Here is a 16249-nt window from a genome sequence, read left to right as displayed (position 1 = left end):
TTGTTAGGGTCCCTGGGGGCACCTTGAAATTTCCAGGGAAAATCCAGAAACTAAATATGATATAGGTTTCATTTTAATTTTGCAGTGTAGGCTGTTTGATGTTAAAGGGAAAATCATCTTTTAGTTCTCCCAATTTCTCCTGAAGTTGATTATTAAAACTCCTCCCTGATAGGAAACAGGAGAAGGTTGGTAACCTGCTCTGGCCACACAGTTCCCAGAGTAATTAGCCATCATATATAGCCCACTTTCCATCCTAGCACCCTTTGGCTTTCAAATAGTTATTTAAAAGTCTGTGTGAAGGAAGAAGGGGAGAACGTTCTGCATTATCAGGGGTTCAAAGCTGAGTGTGGTGGCACATGCCCAGTCCTACGCTCCAGGGGTGGAGGCAATGTAATCACATGACTGCAGGAGTTCAAAACAAGCCCAGACAACATAGGAAGACCCCACCTGAAAAATAAAAGAAAGCAAAACCCAACCCAAACAAACAAACAAAAAAAAAAAAAACCCCAAGACTATCAACAACAAAATCCAAGTCATGAAAAGCTCTATAGACAAACATAAGATAATGTCTTAGTGATTTTTTTGTTGTTAAGAGTTCTTAACTGCGACTCCAAAAATACAAAGTAAAAGCCGGGCGGTGGTGGTGCATGCCTTTAATCCCAGCACTTGGGAGGCAGAGGCAGGAGGATCTCTGTGAGTACGAGGCCAGCCTGGTCTACAAGAGCTAGTTCCAGGACAGGAACCAAAAAGCTACGGAGAAACCCTGTCTCAAAAATCCAAAAAAAAAAAAAAATACAAAGTAAAAATTTAAAATACATAGTTTGGAAGAAAATATTGTTAAAAATATATTTGATGAAGGGATGCCAGTAATTCTTTGTAAGAAGACAAACAACTCAGTTAAAATGGGCAAAAGATAAACATACTTTTCAGGGGCTGGAGAGATGGCTCAGTGGTTAAGAGCATTGCCTGCTCTTCCAAAGGTCCTGAGTTCAATTCCCAGCAACCACATGGTGGCTCACAACCATCTGTAATGAGGTCTGGTGCCCTCTTCTGGCTTGCAGGAAGAATATTGTATACATAATAAATAAATAATTTAAAACAAAAAAACATACTTTTCAAAGGAAATGTGAATGGCCAACAAGTGCATGCAAAGATGTTCAGTGTTTTAGTCACGAAGGAAATGCAAATCAAACCCACAATTAGTTACAACTTCCCCCACACTAGGGTGGTCCCACTAAGATAGACACAATAAGTGCCGATGAAGGCAGGGGAAACTGGACCTCTCATGCAACAGCTATTAGGGATATGAAATAATGCGAATGCTTTGGAAATGTTTGGCAGTTCTTCCCCCAAGTTAAACAATGTGTCACCATGTGAACCAGCTCTTCCACTCCTAACAAAGCACTCAAGGGAAATAAAAACACGTTCACATTGGAATGTGCATACAAATACTCATAGCAGCTTTATTTGTCTTAAACTGGAAAGAATGTAAATACTAATTAACAGGCATCAACAGACATTGGGGGGCATGTATACAATGAGATAAATACCAAGTGTGGATATACACACAAACACCTGGAAATATCTAAAAAATGGCACCGAGAGACTAGACAAACACTGTGGAAGTCCACTTACAAAGAAGGTAATCACCAGTGATGGAAAGCAGTGGTTATAAGAACAGGGGGCACGGAGGAGCAGAAAGGAGGAATTATCATAAGATACTGAATGCTTACTGACTTGACAATAAGGATGGTTTTAAGGGTACAGACACCCATCACAATCCATCCACAATGGCACACTTTAAGCTGTATATACCCCTACCAATCTACCAAAGAATGTTAATGAGTCAGGAGGCCTCCAAATGCACAGTAAGCCTTCATTTCTGCTCTCACCATTCTCGGGTAATGGAGAGAGACCAGGATTAATCAGTCCTATTGAACACAAAAGGAGGCACTGTTCTCACAAACGTGCAAGGCCTTGAACTTGATGCTACTTGATACAAATGTAAAAAATCTTCAGAAGCCAGGCATGGTGGCCCAAACCTGTAATTCCAGCACTTAAGAGTTAGAGGCAGGAGGGTTAAGAGTCGAAGACCAGTCTGTGTTATACAAGCTTAAGACAACATCCCCCAAAGAAACCCTCTCACAAAGAAAGTGTCCAGGAATCTCAGAGGGCAATTGTTTTGTGAAAACACAGATGAATTGGGGCTCACAAAAACATGAAGGCAGCTACAAATGCCAGGGCTCGTGGGGACTCAGAGGAAGGTGGCTGGGTCACTCGAGTCCTTCCTCTTCTTTCGCACTACCTCTTCATGGTGGCTGTCTCACTGCAGAGATTTCCCAGACCTCCAAACCATCTAAATGACCAGAGTGGCTGGTGAGGTGCGCACTCACACCCCGTAGCAGTTCTCATTAACGCTGACTTCATTTCTCGTTTAGGAAAGTTCTCCTCAAATGAAACCAGCTAGGGTCTGGCTTCCTACACATGGCATCCTAGGTGCTCCATACTCTACAGTAATTGAGCTCCCGACTCAGGACTGTCCTAGTCTTGTGTGCATTCTAGGCTTCCCTAATACACATCCTCCCCACTCCCAACCAAGGCACTTTTCAGCAATCCCCCCCCACCCCCACACACCTGAAATCCCTATATTCTATTCCTTGCCTGGAAAGCTACAAGGTGGGTGCTTTCATGCTGCCTGAAACTTGGTAGCAGAAACAACCAGAAGGCAGGCATTGTGGCCTCTTCGGAGACTGATGAAGTTTTCTGCTAAGGAGCCTGTTGGGCAATCCTGGTCTCAGAGTTGCAGTAGGGGGCCCTGTGAAAAGCCTGCACCCTGGGCAGACTAAGACAGGCCCTCCCACATGGGAAGCAAGCCCTCCCCAATAACTGTAGCATCACTCGGCTCTTTCTAGGTTAGAGTTGACTTTTGCTTGTAACCTTGAACCCACTACCTGTCTGTTTACTTTAAGCCCTCTCCACATGGGGGAGCCCCTTTCCAAGTAGCTGTCGGCTTTTCACCCAACAAAGATGCTGAAAATTCCACCTCATGATAAATTAATTCCGAGACGACCACCTATGAGTTTCCTGGGACACTGCTAGGCCATTCCCACAGCACCTGAAAAGCAGCCAAAGTCTTTTACAAGACAAAAAGGTAAAGTTTGGTGGGGGACAGGAAGAGGAGGAACTAGAAAACAGCAGGGATTCTGATAGTTTAAGCTTTTATAATCTAGTTGCCCCTCAAAACACACAAATGAACGATCAGCCCCATTCCCCATCCAGTTTGAGGGATGAAGCACAGGCTTCAGGCACGAAACAAGGAAAAGCACAAGTGTCCCTCTGGTGACTTTGACTTTCTTCCAGGAGAAACCTGTTCTGTTCATTTTGCATACCTGATTAGCATACCTGAGAGAACTCACTACTTTGCTTGCTGAAAACATCTAGGAACAGGAACTGAAGGAGGAAACGGACCAAGAGCTCTGCTGCTATGTATGTAGGCAACAAGTGGGGACCCTGGAGCATTTCAGGGTCCCCACTCTGAAGGGCTCTACAGCTCTCCCTGCAGACCCACTTCCTGCTGAAAATGCCTGTACATGACCCTTCCTCTAAGAACTCAGCCTTGGGTAAAGAAGCTGGTGACTGTCTCGGAAGATAGGCATCATTCATTCATTTCCTGGAGCCATAGAAGTGAACACCCAAGAGTATGTACCAGAGCTTGCACAGAGCCTCCCACTGTGGGCACCTGCTCTGCGTGAGGCCTAGTAGATAGAGCAATTACTTTACCAGGGACTTAAAAGACACTGTTCCTAGCATTTCTTTTTCTATTGGGAAACCAAAGTGACGCATACTCTGAACTGCTTCCATGGGCCACTGAAGTCAACCACTACATAACTCAAACCCAGCAGATCAAGGGAGCAAGGCTCTTTCACTAGTACCCAGGCATGGGGCTTGGACTGCAGACACAAGGCTGAGCAGCTGCAGGCTCACAGACAGGAGAACAATCACAGGACAAGGAGACAGGGATCTACTGTAGGACACAGAGATAACAGCAAGTTACAAACTGGGGCTTTACACAAAACATTTTATATACATAAAATCAATCTCTCTCACTCTCTCTTTCTCCTCCCCGTGTATATTCTTATGATTGGGGCTCCAACCAGCCAGCATCCTGGGTTTTCAGGTTTGCCCATATTCTCTTGGCAGGATACAGCTATCTTTGAACGTCACTCAGCTGGCAGGAGAGGTGCCACCACTCTTTCTTGGAGTGTACAAGAGCTGCCTCCACTTCACCTGTACCAACAAACTGCCCCCAGGCAGTCTTTGGGACAAAATCTTTCTCTCCTCTGGGATAGGAGAGGGCTGAAAAGTAGCTTGCTACCCAGGATGCTGAGCTGAGTATGCCAAGGGACAGGTCTCCTGGGGGCAGCACAGGTGGAATAGGACTGCCACTGGCTTCCTTTGCAGTAAAGTGCCTTCTAAAGAGCCAGCCAGGCTTAAGGGAAAGGAGGTGGGGGTTGTTACATCATCATTCAGGGCTAGGTTTGCCACCATGCGCATCAGTCATGGGTTGGAAAGGCCCCTTCCTCCTGTCCAAGCTTTTCTTGGGGGAGGGGCAGGGATGGGACACAGGGCCTGTAGTCTGCTAGGCACACATACTCCATCTCTGAGCTACGCCCTCTGTGTGAGGAATTTCTCTAAAAGATAAATTCTCCAACACTCTCACATAACAAAAATCTCCATTTTCAACTAATGGTATCCCCAAATAAAAGCACATCAAAGTAATGGCAACTTTAATATGCTAAGAAATGTCATCTTAAAGATAACTGTCTGGCCAGACTCACTACAGGGGCCACCTAAGTGTGAATTCTTAACCTGCTGTCACCACACAGTGGTTGCTTGAAAGGGATTAGCAGACAAATTGGAAGCTTTAGGCACTGGGGCAGGGGATAGGAATGGCCAATGTGGCCTTCCCTGAGTGGGAGGGGAGGAGACTGAAGCCAGCAGGGTGGTGGGGGTACAAATGCTGCCAGGTCTTACTTAGATCCTGTTCCTGAGAGGGACCAGAAAAAAGGGGCTCCATTCCCAAAAAGGAGACATTCAGGGTCCCTGGGTCTTAACCTCTCTGCAAGATTTGGTACAGACCCTCCAAACAGCAGCAGGGCCACATACACAAGGCCCAAGTTTTCACAGACAGTCTACTCTGCTTCAGAACAGCAGGCTAATTTATAAACTTTTAATGGAATAAAGTGCTTTTAGTATATTCTATCTAGAAACACAAACAACTCTTAACGGGAGACAACCACCCCCACTAACACATTAACAAGAGAAAGGACACACGGGTAATTCCCATGTAAACTTCAATGTAATTGTGCTTAGAGTTGGCTGGACTCTGCTCCTTCTTTCCCAACCACATCAAGCAATTCTCCTGTGAATGGTAGAGACCAACTCTGTATTATGCAAATCTGCTGCCCTGGAGACCCTATTCACACAGGCACTCATTCACCCAAGCACACACAGGAGTACCCTGCCTAGGCTCTTTGAGGAGCCTTCCTGTGCAACCTCTAGGTATCAATTGGATCATCCAGGACTAGGGAGGGAGCCTTACTTTTCAACTCATCAGGGAAAGAGTAGGGCAGATTACATTGGGTGGATGGGTGGGGAGTACCCTGTCTTTCTGAGTTACTTCTGTTTCACACTGGGGAAAGGGGCTACCCTGCCATTCTGAGTTGCTGCCCTGTTTCTGGCCTCAAGGTGAGGATGGGCCCTGGGCCTTCTCGGCATACAGGAAACTTTCACTGCTTTCGCTGTCGTTTCCTTCTGCGGGCTGGGATTCCAAATCCTGGCTGAGCAGCGACCTCTCCTCCGAACCTGAGGTACTCACAGTAATCGACTTCTGTTTCTTGTCATCTTCGTCGTCATGAATGCGCAAATGGCGACACAGCAGCAACTTGTTCTCGAAGACCTGGTCGCAGCGCTCACACACTTGGGGCTTCTTATTGGCGTCAATGAGCTGGGGTTCGGCCGAGCTGCCTTCCCCGGCTTCCTGGGACCCGTGGGGTCCCTTTAAGCGGCCACGATGCACCCCACCATGCACCACCTGGTGCTTGAAGAGGTTGGCCCGGCGACCGAAGGCCAGGCCACATTCGCTGCACTCGTAGGGCTTCTCGCCGCTGTGCACTCGCTGGTGCTGGCTAAGTCCTGAATGGCCGCGGAAGGCCTTGCCGCACTCCTGGCACGAGAAGGGCCTGTCGCCGCGGTGGCTGCGCTGATGGTGGATGAGCTGCGAGATGCCCTTGAAGGCTTTGCCGCACTCCTGACAGATGTAGGGTTTCTGACCGCTGTGGGTGCGCTGGTGCTCGATAAGGTTGGAGCTGCGGCTGAATGTCTTGCCACATTCACCGCACTCGTAAGGCCGCTCGCCGCTGTGGATGCGCGCATGCTCATGCAGAGCGAAGCGCCGCCGGAACACCTTCCCACACACTCGGCACACGAACGGCTTCTCGCTGCTGTGGATGATCTGGTGCTTCATAAGGTTGAAGCTGCGCGTGAAGGTCTTGCCACACTCTCCGCACTCGTAGGGCTTGTCGCCACTGTGGATGCGCTGATGCTCCAGCAGTGCCAAGTTCCGCCGGAACAGCTTCCCGCACTCGCTGCACTTGTACGGTTTCTCGCCTCTGTGGACGATCCGGTGCTTGATGAGATTGGAGCTGCGGCTGAAGAATTTTCCACACTGCTGACAGAGATACCGTTTATCTGCGATTCTGGAGTGCCGGTACCTTACAATGGAATTTGGCCTGAAGTCGTGAGGACGTCTCCGCACCATGGATCCCGAGGTGTCTCCGAGGAGCCCTCTTCCAAAAAGTTTCGGCCTTGAAGTCAGCATCTTGCTCTTTATCCCATTTCCTGTAATGACAGAGCCACAAACTGTCACTTCAGGTTTTTTTTTCATAGTGCTTCCCCCTCTTTCATTTTCCCATCAAGAAACTGCAGAATAAAACACCACCACCACCAACAATAACAACAACACATCAGTCAGGCAGAAGGGAGAGCTTCTGCTCTTTCTAGAGGGCAGTAAAGTCTCTTTTCACCCATCCCCAGCAAGGGAGGCTGACACCCATCACTAAAGAGGACATTTCACCCAAAGTTTCAGTATCTATGCCACTTTCCTTAGGCCAGTCCTTACTTTTTACCCTTGCCACTAGCAAGCTGGCTGAGGGTGCCTTGCTCACCAGCACAGGATGCTGCTGCAGTCCCCATTCTGTCTGCAATCCAGGGCTTCTCCCCTCGCTCCAGCTGGGACACCAGGTTAGGCTTAGAGAAAGCAAACCCTGTTCATAGAAATGAAGAAAATCAGCACCTTTCTAGCTAAGGGCAAATTTTTTTTTTCCGAGACAGGGTTTCTCTGTAGCTTTGATGCCTGTCCTAGCACTAGCTCTTGTTGACCAGGCTGATCTGGAACTCACAGAGATCCGCTTGCCTCTGCCTCCTGAGTGCCAGAATTAAAGGCTGTGCCACCACCGCCTGGCTGGACAGAATAATTTTTAAACAGAGTTCAGCCTGTGTCTTCAGAGAGCAAAGACCTCCTCAGAAAGTATAGCCAAGAAAGATTATCCCTTGTCTTGTGCTTGGGGGCAGCATGTTTCTCCAATAAAACTCAAGTGAGAATTCCAGAAGTTTTATGGGAAGATGTGTCCCCAACTTTCTCTTGATGGTCAAAGAGAACCCAGGGAAGGAACCAGTCTCCCTCCAAAGGGGTCAGATGAGACATTGGTGGTCTGTAGAGTCAGAAAGAAAATGGAAGAGGGCTGATTCTCACAAATCCTTACCCAACTCAAAGCCAGCCAGGGAGCCATCTCAGCTAGAAAGATGCCAGAACAGAGGACGGCCCCAGCTTAGACTGTTCATTAGAGGAAGAAGTTGGGACTCATTACTCTTCTCTCTCACTTCCTGGTGCTTTTGAGTTCATCCACACAACCTGTGAATCTTGGTTTTGCCTGGAACTGGCAAGATGGACATCCTCTTACAGATGCACAAACACAGGAGCGTGGAGCATGTTGAAGAAAGAAGAGAGCAGCAGGCTGGAAGTTGCCCCGGCTCTTGCCTAGATGTCTCCAGGCTTGGAAACCAAATGCACTGCCTGGCCCTAGCAAGGGGCCTCACAGGCAGTGGAAGATGTTGCTAACTTCTATAAAGTAAGTTGAATGTCAAATACATCTGTTGTTAAAAATAAAATGAGTCTAAAATTCTGCAAGTAAATATTCCTGTATAATAGGCATCTGTTTATCAATAGAAAGAAATTTTTGGGCAATCTATGATTTTATGTGCAAAATAAGTCTGAAAGGTCATTACTGAATTTATCCTGAACATTTACAAGTCCATATTATTCTTTTTGATACCACAGTTGATCTACAAGGTATGGGTCAAATAAAAAATGTACTTATTCTTGGGTTCATAGCCATCAACAAGCAAAAAAATTCAGAATCGGAGTCCAGAGACAGTAGGTGGGACTGGGTGTGTGTACATGGTAGGGTACTTACCCACTGACACCAAATGGCTGTAGTTCTCCAGCATCACCTGCTTGTAGAGCTTCCTCTGTTTGAGATCCAGAAGCTTCCATTCTGCCTTTGTAAAGTACACAGACACATCCTCAAAAGATATCGGTACCTAAAACAAGCAATTTATGTAGTAGGGAATTAAATTCCAGGTTAAGTCTAGTTGAAAACAGTAAAACATGGCAATCCCCCTGCCTCAAGGGAGTTCAGCAGTCAGGAGAGAGTCAGCAGCAAGTATTACTGCCACAGGAAAGAGGAACAGACAGATGTTGAAAACCTAGCAAAGGGAACTCAGGAAAGCAGCAAGCCACAGGGGTTGGGGGCGGCGGGGATGGCAAAGCATTCTGCTGGCCTGAGACATCCAGGGCAGCAGAGGGAAACTGCTCTGGGCAATTCGAGGACAGTAAGGGGGAGGCTGACTACTTACCTTGGGCTTTGCTCTCAGAAGACTGGCTGCCATAGTCAGGGCTCGGACCACAGAGGGCACAGCTGAAAGGCTGAGAGAAGAGGGTCAGTGAGATCAAAACCTGCTTTATTTTTCTTGCCAGAGAGTAGCAAGGTGAGACAATGAATGCTGTGGTGTGTGTGAATGAGGTATGTCCCAAAGAAAGGGTGAATTTCTTTCCCAGAGGCCAGTTTCTGCGCCCTCCTTGGAGGACAAGGCAAAGGGTTTTCTCACTCTGGAAGCTTCACCTAGGCTACAGATCACCACACTTTCCTTACATCTTGATGGGGCCACTGCAACAAGATACCTGCTGCAGGGGGCTTAAAACCACACATACATATTTTCTCCCAGTTCTACAGGTTGAAAGCCTGAGATCTAGGTGCTGGGGGTGGGTGGGTCCTCCTTTCATCCTGAAGGCTGCTTTTCTTGCCTCTTTCAGCCACTGGGTGGCATCCAGTGATCCCTGACTTGTAGCTGCATCCTTCCAAAGCTTTCCTGAATCTTCACATGGATGTCTTCTCTATGTGCACTTGGATCCAAATTTCCCTAGTGTTATATGACACTATTCATTGAGTTAGGGCCTACCATACTCCAATATGGTCTCATTTTAACCTTACTTACATTTCCAAAGTCCGACTTCTAAGTAAAGGTATCTTCCCAGGAAGTTGGGGATGGGACATGAAGCGATCATTTTGTAGAGACACAAGGCAATTCAGTCCTCAACACATTCCCAAACTTAGCTTTCATGCTTTTCTATTTTGGCCCATTGAGTGGGCCAAAATCCAGGGATCACATACCAACTTTGCTCATATGCCCTCTCCAGCCTTCCAAAAGAGCATGCTCTTTCTCTATCATTGCCTTCTTTTAAAAATTATTTTTATTTATTTTATTTTAATTATATGTATGTTTAAGTACCATACATATAACCCAAGGTACCCAAGGAAGCCAGAAGAAGGTGTCAGATCATTTGGGACCAGAATTACAGACGGTTTTGAGCCACCACGTGGGTAGTGGGAATCAAACCCCAATCCTCTGGAAGATCAGCCAGTATTCTAAAAGGCTGTGCTGTCTCTGCAACCCCCTTCATTTCCTTCATTTTTTAAATCTCTTTCTTCTGGTCCCTCCAAGTTTCCAGACATTCCTGGAAGCTCCATTTATGGGTTCCTCTTCCTTTAGTGTCTGGGTTCATGTTAAAAAAAAAAACCCTCCAGACACACAATTCAACTTCCAGGCGCAGAGTGATAGCTGCTAGTGAGCAGAAAGAGAAGAGTGGGACACTGTGAGGCACAGTGGAGTGTGAGCAGAAAGAAAAGAGTGGGGGCACTCTGATGAGGCGATGGTAGGCTGAGGGTGGCAATGTGCTTGCAAGGGAACACAGGCAATAAAAGTCCCGGACATGGCTCTCTGTCAGTAGTGCTTGTGTTGCTAAGAACTGGGATGATGGACACAGGCAACGAGACTGGGTGAGGACAGCAGGAAGTTGTTTCTCAGTCCAAGGGCTTGAAGGGCGACAGAATAGATAAAGTTTACTTTAGCCTCGGAGTTCTGTGCATCAGTTAGTATAGAAGCTTGTCAGGCAAATGACCATTTCAAGAATGTTGTTCAACCAGACTTGAGAGTCCTGAGTGGAGCAGCAGAGAAACCAGGAGGAAGTCCAGTGTGGCAATGGCTCGAAAGAGTTTTGATATGCCTGGTGGGCAACTAAAGCTTGTTTGTTTGCCAGTGATAAGGCCACAGGAGAGAAGAAGAAGGGATGGAGTCTAGGGAACACAAGGACAGCCACATATTTACGTAAAATTTAAACTGTCCCCAGATCCCTTGATGAACTGTCAATCAACACTGACCAATTATAAAGTCATATTTCTGATGAAGTTTCTTTTTTGTAGGGGTGTTTGAGACAGGGTGTCTCTCTGTAACAATTCTGGCTGTCCTGGAACTTGCTCTGTAAACCAGGCTGGCCTTGAACTCATGAATATCTGCCTGCCTTTGCCTCCTGAGTGCTGGGATTAAAGGTGTGTGCCACCATTACCTGGCTTCTGATGAATTTTCTATGACTCACACGAAAAAGATCATTTAAGAGGTTAGAGAGATGGCTCAGTGGTTCAGAACATTTGCTGCTCTTCCAGAGGACCAAAGTTCAATTCCATATCAGATGGCTCACTTCCATCTCTAATTCCAGCTCCAGGAGATCAGATGTCTCTGGCCTTTATAGAACCTGTACTCTTAAGCACACACTCATATTACACACACACACACACACACACACACACACACACACACACACACACACACACACCATTTGTGGCTGGAGAGATTGTTCAGTGGGGTTATAGTTCAAGTGTCAAGAATGGAGACTGGATATCCAGCACCTATACAAATACCAGGTGGGTGTGTTGGGCCATCTGTAATCCCAGTACACAGGAAACAGAGACAGGGATCCTTGGAGCAAGCTGGTTAGCTAACACTAACTAGCTCAGTTGAGCAGCCCTGGGTTTAAGTGAGACTATCTCTCCATATATAAGGTGGAGAATTGTTGAGGAGGATACTTAATATCTACTTCTGGCCTTCATATATATATATATATATATATATATATATATATATATATGCATGTGCACGTGCGCTGCCATGTGTGTATGTCCTTTCATATGGAAACATACACACACTCAATGCCTATTCTCCCGCAACACAAGGAAAACAAATCCATCTGAATGGTTACTCAATGAGTTAAGCACAGTTACCACATGGCCAGGCAATTTCACTCCTGAGCGCATACTGAAAATAATTTCAAACAGGTGTCTACACTAAAAACCTATATACACACATTCATAGCAGTCACACTAGCCAAGGGGCAGAAACTCCACGCGTCCATTAGCAGACAAATGGATAAACAAAATGTGGTATATATAAACAATGGAACATTATTTGTATTTAGAAAGGAAGGAAATTATGACGTATGCTACAACATGAACGAACCTTGGGGTTTTTTTGCAAAGTTAAAAATGCCAGATCCAGACACAAACGGCCACATATTTTTTGATTCCATTTATATGATGTAATGACATTTCACAAGAGCTGACTTGACCTAGTTTTTAGTTGTGGCTAAAATCTTTGTCTTTTAAAGGCAGTTGCTAAGCCCCCATTCCTACCACATCCTATAAGGTCTCAGTCTTTACAGCCACTAAATACTCACCCTGTCCCTGCTGCTTTCTTATCAGGTTCTCAATCAGGGACTAGATCCCAGAAAACTAGATGGCTCCTACAACCCCACAAGGAACTGGCCCAATTCCTGTTATGCACAGATATCCTAACAGTTTCCCTGTCCCTAAATGCACCTCCATGTGGTCCCAAGTGGCTGTTTTCTCTCATTCAGGGGTGCAAATAAGAGAATTCTTGCTGCCTTTATTGTGGTACAATGTCACTGTGTAGTGAACTCCCTCAAAATCTTTATAGAATATACTGAGTCTGAAAGAGGCAAATTCATAGCTAGAAAGCTGGCCTGGGAGCCCAGATATGAAGAATGACGTAGTGGATTCAGGGGTTTCTTCATGAAGCGATGAAAATGCTCTCGGACCAGATGCAGGCTGAGCAGCACAGTGAGTGCACTGCATGCACTGGATAGCTTCCTTTAAAATAGTGCCTTTAAGTTTGAATTTTTAAATTTTTATTGTTTTATGTGTATGGGTGTTTTCCTGCATGCATGTTTGTGTATCAGTGGATTATTGGTGCTCACAGAGACCAGAAGCAGGCATTGGATCCCCTGAAATTGCAGTTACAGATGGTTATGAGGTGCCATGTGAGTTCTGGACATCGAATCCGGTCCCTCTGTAAGGGCAACCAGTGTTTCTAACCATAAAGTCATCTTTTCAGCCCTGCAAATGGTGTCTTTTATGGTAAGTGACTTTTGCCTCATCAAAAAAAGAGGGAAAGGAGGCTGGGGAGATGACTCAGTTGATAAAGTGCTTACTTACCAAGAAGGGGAACCTGAGGTAGAGAACAACCAGCTAAGACCTCCCTACATAGACTTCTGGCCTCCCTGCATAGAAATGCATCCGAAATCTCACACAAAAACGTACACACATACACACAAATAAGAAGGGAAAGGGGTTCTCTTCATCATTTGGATGTCCACGGGTTACATCTGCATTTCATTATTGATACACTACAACACCAAAAGAGTGTGGAGGAGATGACCCCAGTGTTTCAGGTTAAAATTACTGTTTTAAGCCTGGTGGTGGTGGTAGCACACACCTTTAACCCCAGTACTCAGGAGGAAGAGGTAGGCAGATCTCTGTGAGTTCAAGGCCAGCCTGGTCTATAAAGTGAGTTCTAGGACAGGCTCCAAAGCTACAGAGAAACCCTGTCTTGAATATATATATATAGTTTTAAAGAAACAACATGATTATGGGGAAGCAGCATGCAGATCTGCGAGTTCGAGGTCAGCCTAGTCTACAGAGAGAGTTCTAGGACAGCCAGGGTTACACAGAGAAACCCTGTATCGAAAAACCAAAACCAAGCAAACAACAAAACACAAACCAATCAACTGAATAAACAAACAAACAAAAAACCCAAACATGATCCAGGGAGATGACTCTGCAGGTAAAATCACTAGTCATATAAGCCTGACAATCAGGATTTGATTTCTGGAACTCACATTTTAATCAAACAAAACATATGATAGTGCAAATCTGTAGATGAAACCGACTTCCCCAAATTGTCCTCTGATCTTGTGTGCATCATGGTGCATTCTCTCTCACGCCAAACAAAAACAATGCAGGTTTGTTTCCCACCATAATGGCACCATGCTGACACAATCCATTTCAGAGAAGTCAGAAGTCCACTTGCTTCAGCCCATCCCTCCCCACATTTGAGGTGGTACACTTCTGTTACGTTGTCCTTAGAGTCAGGCCCAATGGACATGGTTTTACCTGTAGAAGGATAGACCCTTGGAAGTGATAGTCACACAAGGGGGTTACACACCATTGTCTGTCCTTGAGACCTACCCCCTGAAAGTCAGGCATGATTTCAGCTCTTGCCAAGACACAACAAACCTCATGGGGATCCCAGGTAACTACTATGTAACTCCAGTCTGTTCGATCGCATGCTCGTGTGTGTGTGTGTGTGTGTGTGTGTGTGTGTGTGTGTGTGTGTGTGTGTGTAAGCTCTGGAAGAAGCTTGGTGGAACTGGAAAACATCTTCCTCCCATTGACTACCTTTGTGGGCCTCCAGAACACAGGACAAGCTGAAAGGTGATTCTAAGCCTGGAAACTCAGGTTTGTCCCCATATAAGGTTGGGCCTGCCTGAGGCACAGTAGGTTGGGGTCTCAGGGCGATCATCTAGGGAACAGATCAGCCTGTAGACAGAACACCCCTTCCCCTAGGCTTTGGTCCTGCCAGGGGTCTTGCTCACAGACCAGCTTCCCCCAACTCCTGCTTGCAAGGAGCAGGAGGGGAGGAGGGTGAGAAGCCAGGACGTGTGGTGCTCAGAGCCTCAGAGCACCACCCTACAGGCTACCACGAGGTGGGGCACTTTTCCCAGACAAAGAAACCTTAACCCCACCAAATAATCAGCAAGAAAAACATTCAGAATCCTCCTTATTTACATCACAAGGGGATTTGGGGCCTTTTCATCTACAAGAAGGGAGGTGTAGGTTACTTAGGGTGGAACTTTCCTTGGGGTCTAGCAGCTCAAGACTCCCAAATACTTCTTCTCCACCCCACCTGCTGTTCCTGCCCTCCCTCCTGACCTGGTAGAAGAGCCAGAGAGGGCCATCTGAGGAGCCTGTCCTGCCAAAGCCCTCAGGGGTCTCCCCTGTGACTACAGGCCCCAGGCTTAGTTCTAGGAGGCGGGAACCAAGGCTGGCCTAGACAGAGGGCCAACCATGGCTGATCCTCTGAATAGGTGGGTCAGATCCTGGCCTTTTCTGCCCACAGCCTTACCAAAACTGTCACTCAGAGTAAACTCACAAGGCCCTTCCCAATTCCTCCCTCAGCTGTAGTCAAACTGGCCTCTCAGGAGTCAGAACACTCTTGCTTCAGGACTTTCATACCAGCTATTCCTTCTGTCTAGAATATTCTTCCAAAACAGAAGCACATGGCTTATTATTTCATCACCTTTTCTAGTCACAGCACCTAAGCTTGCAACTGTGCCTTTTTCAGCTCCTACTATCTTTCATTCATCCTATGCAGCTACCATTTTAAGCCGTTTATGATTCATGGTCTGTGCTGTCACTAGAATTCCAACCATAGAGCAGAGACTTTTGCCATCTCCTTCTCTGACAGATCTCAGAGAAGTCTGTAAGAACCCAGCTCATAATGGGTCTTGGCAAATCCTTGATAGACGAAACTAAGTCATCCTAGCACGACTGCAGTTCCCTGTTCAGCTCTGCTCACTCTCTCACCCCCTTTCCCACCTCACTCTGCTCTTACCTTCCTAGGCATTGGCTTGGTTAAGCTTATTGCTCTTCCCTTGAATGGGGGAAGCACGCTGGGCATTGGTCAACACACACAACCCTCCACTTCTAAGAGCCACAAGTTCAGGATTTTGACGTCCTGTCCCAGTGTGGGGGCCCTTAGGGATTGTGCCTGCGGACTGTTGGCCAGGCACCCCTGTGTAACAGTGCCATGATCACACAATTTGAGCCTGCCTGGAGGAGTTCCCACACCCAGGGGTGCAAAACCCAAATTACCTGGGTAGATCAGCAGTGCAATGCTCCTGTGCCAGACCCCGTACCAGCGTCTGAAAATCAGGAGAGAAACGTAAAAAGATGGCTTCAGTTCCCTAGAGCCCAGCCAGGCCGGCTTCTCTTCCCCGAGGCGCTAGAAAGGGGCATTCCCGAGCCACCCTGCCCAGTCCTTCCAGTGTTGGCCCACAGCCCAAGGCTTCCCCAAACACCTCCGCCACCGCTCCACTTTCCACCCTCCAGCCACCTGTGCCCACCATTCCGCACCGCTGCTGAGATGGGCCCGCGACCCGCAGCGCCTCTCTTTTCCAGCCTGCCTGCGTACCTGCGCACCACGCAGGTTTGGTCTTCCCTCTGCAACCCTACTGTGGGCAGAACCGAGGCTAAGGATGCTGCCTCCGAGAAGCTCTCCCGGGAGGCGCCCCTGCAAAACTCAAAGCTCTCAAACTGTTGTCGATTTCACCTCTGTTCAGTAGGTTTGTATTGCGTGGCTGTCCATAAGCCAGGTCCGCCGCTGCTGCGGAGGAGCAGGGTACGCAAGCAGTCAGGGCCGGGGCGGGGGGGGGGCGACG

The 16249-nt window shown here is 47.1% G+C and overlaps 1 protein-coding gene across 2 annotated transcripts; it reads right to left on the bottom strand.

Annotated features, from left to right (window-relative positions):
- Positions 1-1451: 1451 nt before the first annotated feature.
- On the bottom strand, positions 1452-16222 carry LOC121440315 (zinc finger protein 92-like). Of its 2 annotated transcripts, none has more exons than XM_041641130.1 (6): positions 16003-16222; positions 15684-15733; positions 8977-9046; positions 8535-8661; positions 7227-7325; positions 1452-6900 (listed from the first exon to the last, which is right to left on the bottom strand). In XM_041641130.1, the coding sequence occupies exons 3-6, from the start codon at positions 9007-9009 to the stop codon at positions 5744-5746; spliced, it is 1416 nt and encodes a 471-aa protein (XP_041497064.1). In that variant the 5' UTR covers positions 9010-9046; positions 15684-15733; positions 16003-16222; the 3' UTR covers positions 1452-5743. The 2 variants fall into 2 exon arrangements, with proteins under 2 accessions (XP_041497064.1, XP_041497063.1); XM_041641129.1 differs by lacking the exon at positions 16003-16222 and adding an exon at positions 15935-15954.
- Positions 16223-16249: the final 27 nt, after the last annotated feature.

Source organism: Microtus oregoni, unplaced genomic scaffold (assembly GCF_018167655.1).
Source record: "Microtus oregoni isolate MIOR12 unplaced genomic scaffold, Mior012 000067F_001, whole genome shotgun sequence".
NCBI lineage: Eukaryota > Metazoa > Chordata > Mammalia > Rodentia > Cricetidae > Microtus > Microtus oregoni.
Note: the sequence above shows the minus strand (reverse complement) of the source record. Positions and strands in the feature narration are given on the sequence as shown.

What these genes read in the sequence shown, in the direction of transcription:
- LOC121440315 (XM_041641129.1), bottom strand. An exon ending in TTCTGAGAGCAAAGCCCAAG is followed by an intron (nt 8,662 to 8,976) that starts GTAAGTAGTCAG and finishes TGCTTGTTTTAG; the next exon opens with GTACCGATATCTTTTGAGGA. An exon ending in CAGCCATTTGGTGTCAGTGG is followed by an intron (nt 7,326 to 8,534) that starts GTAAGTACCCTA and finishes TTCTATGAACAG; the next exon opens with GGTTTGCTTTCTCTAAGCCT.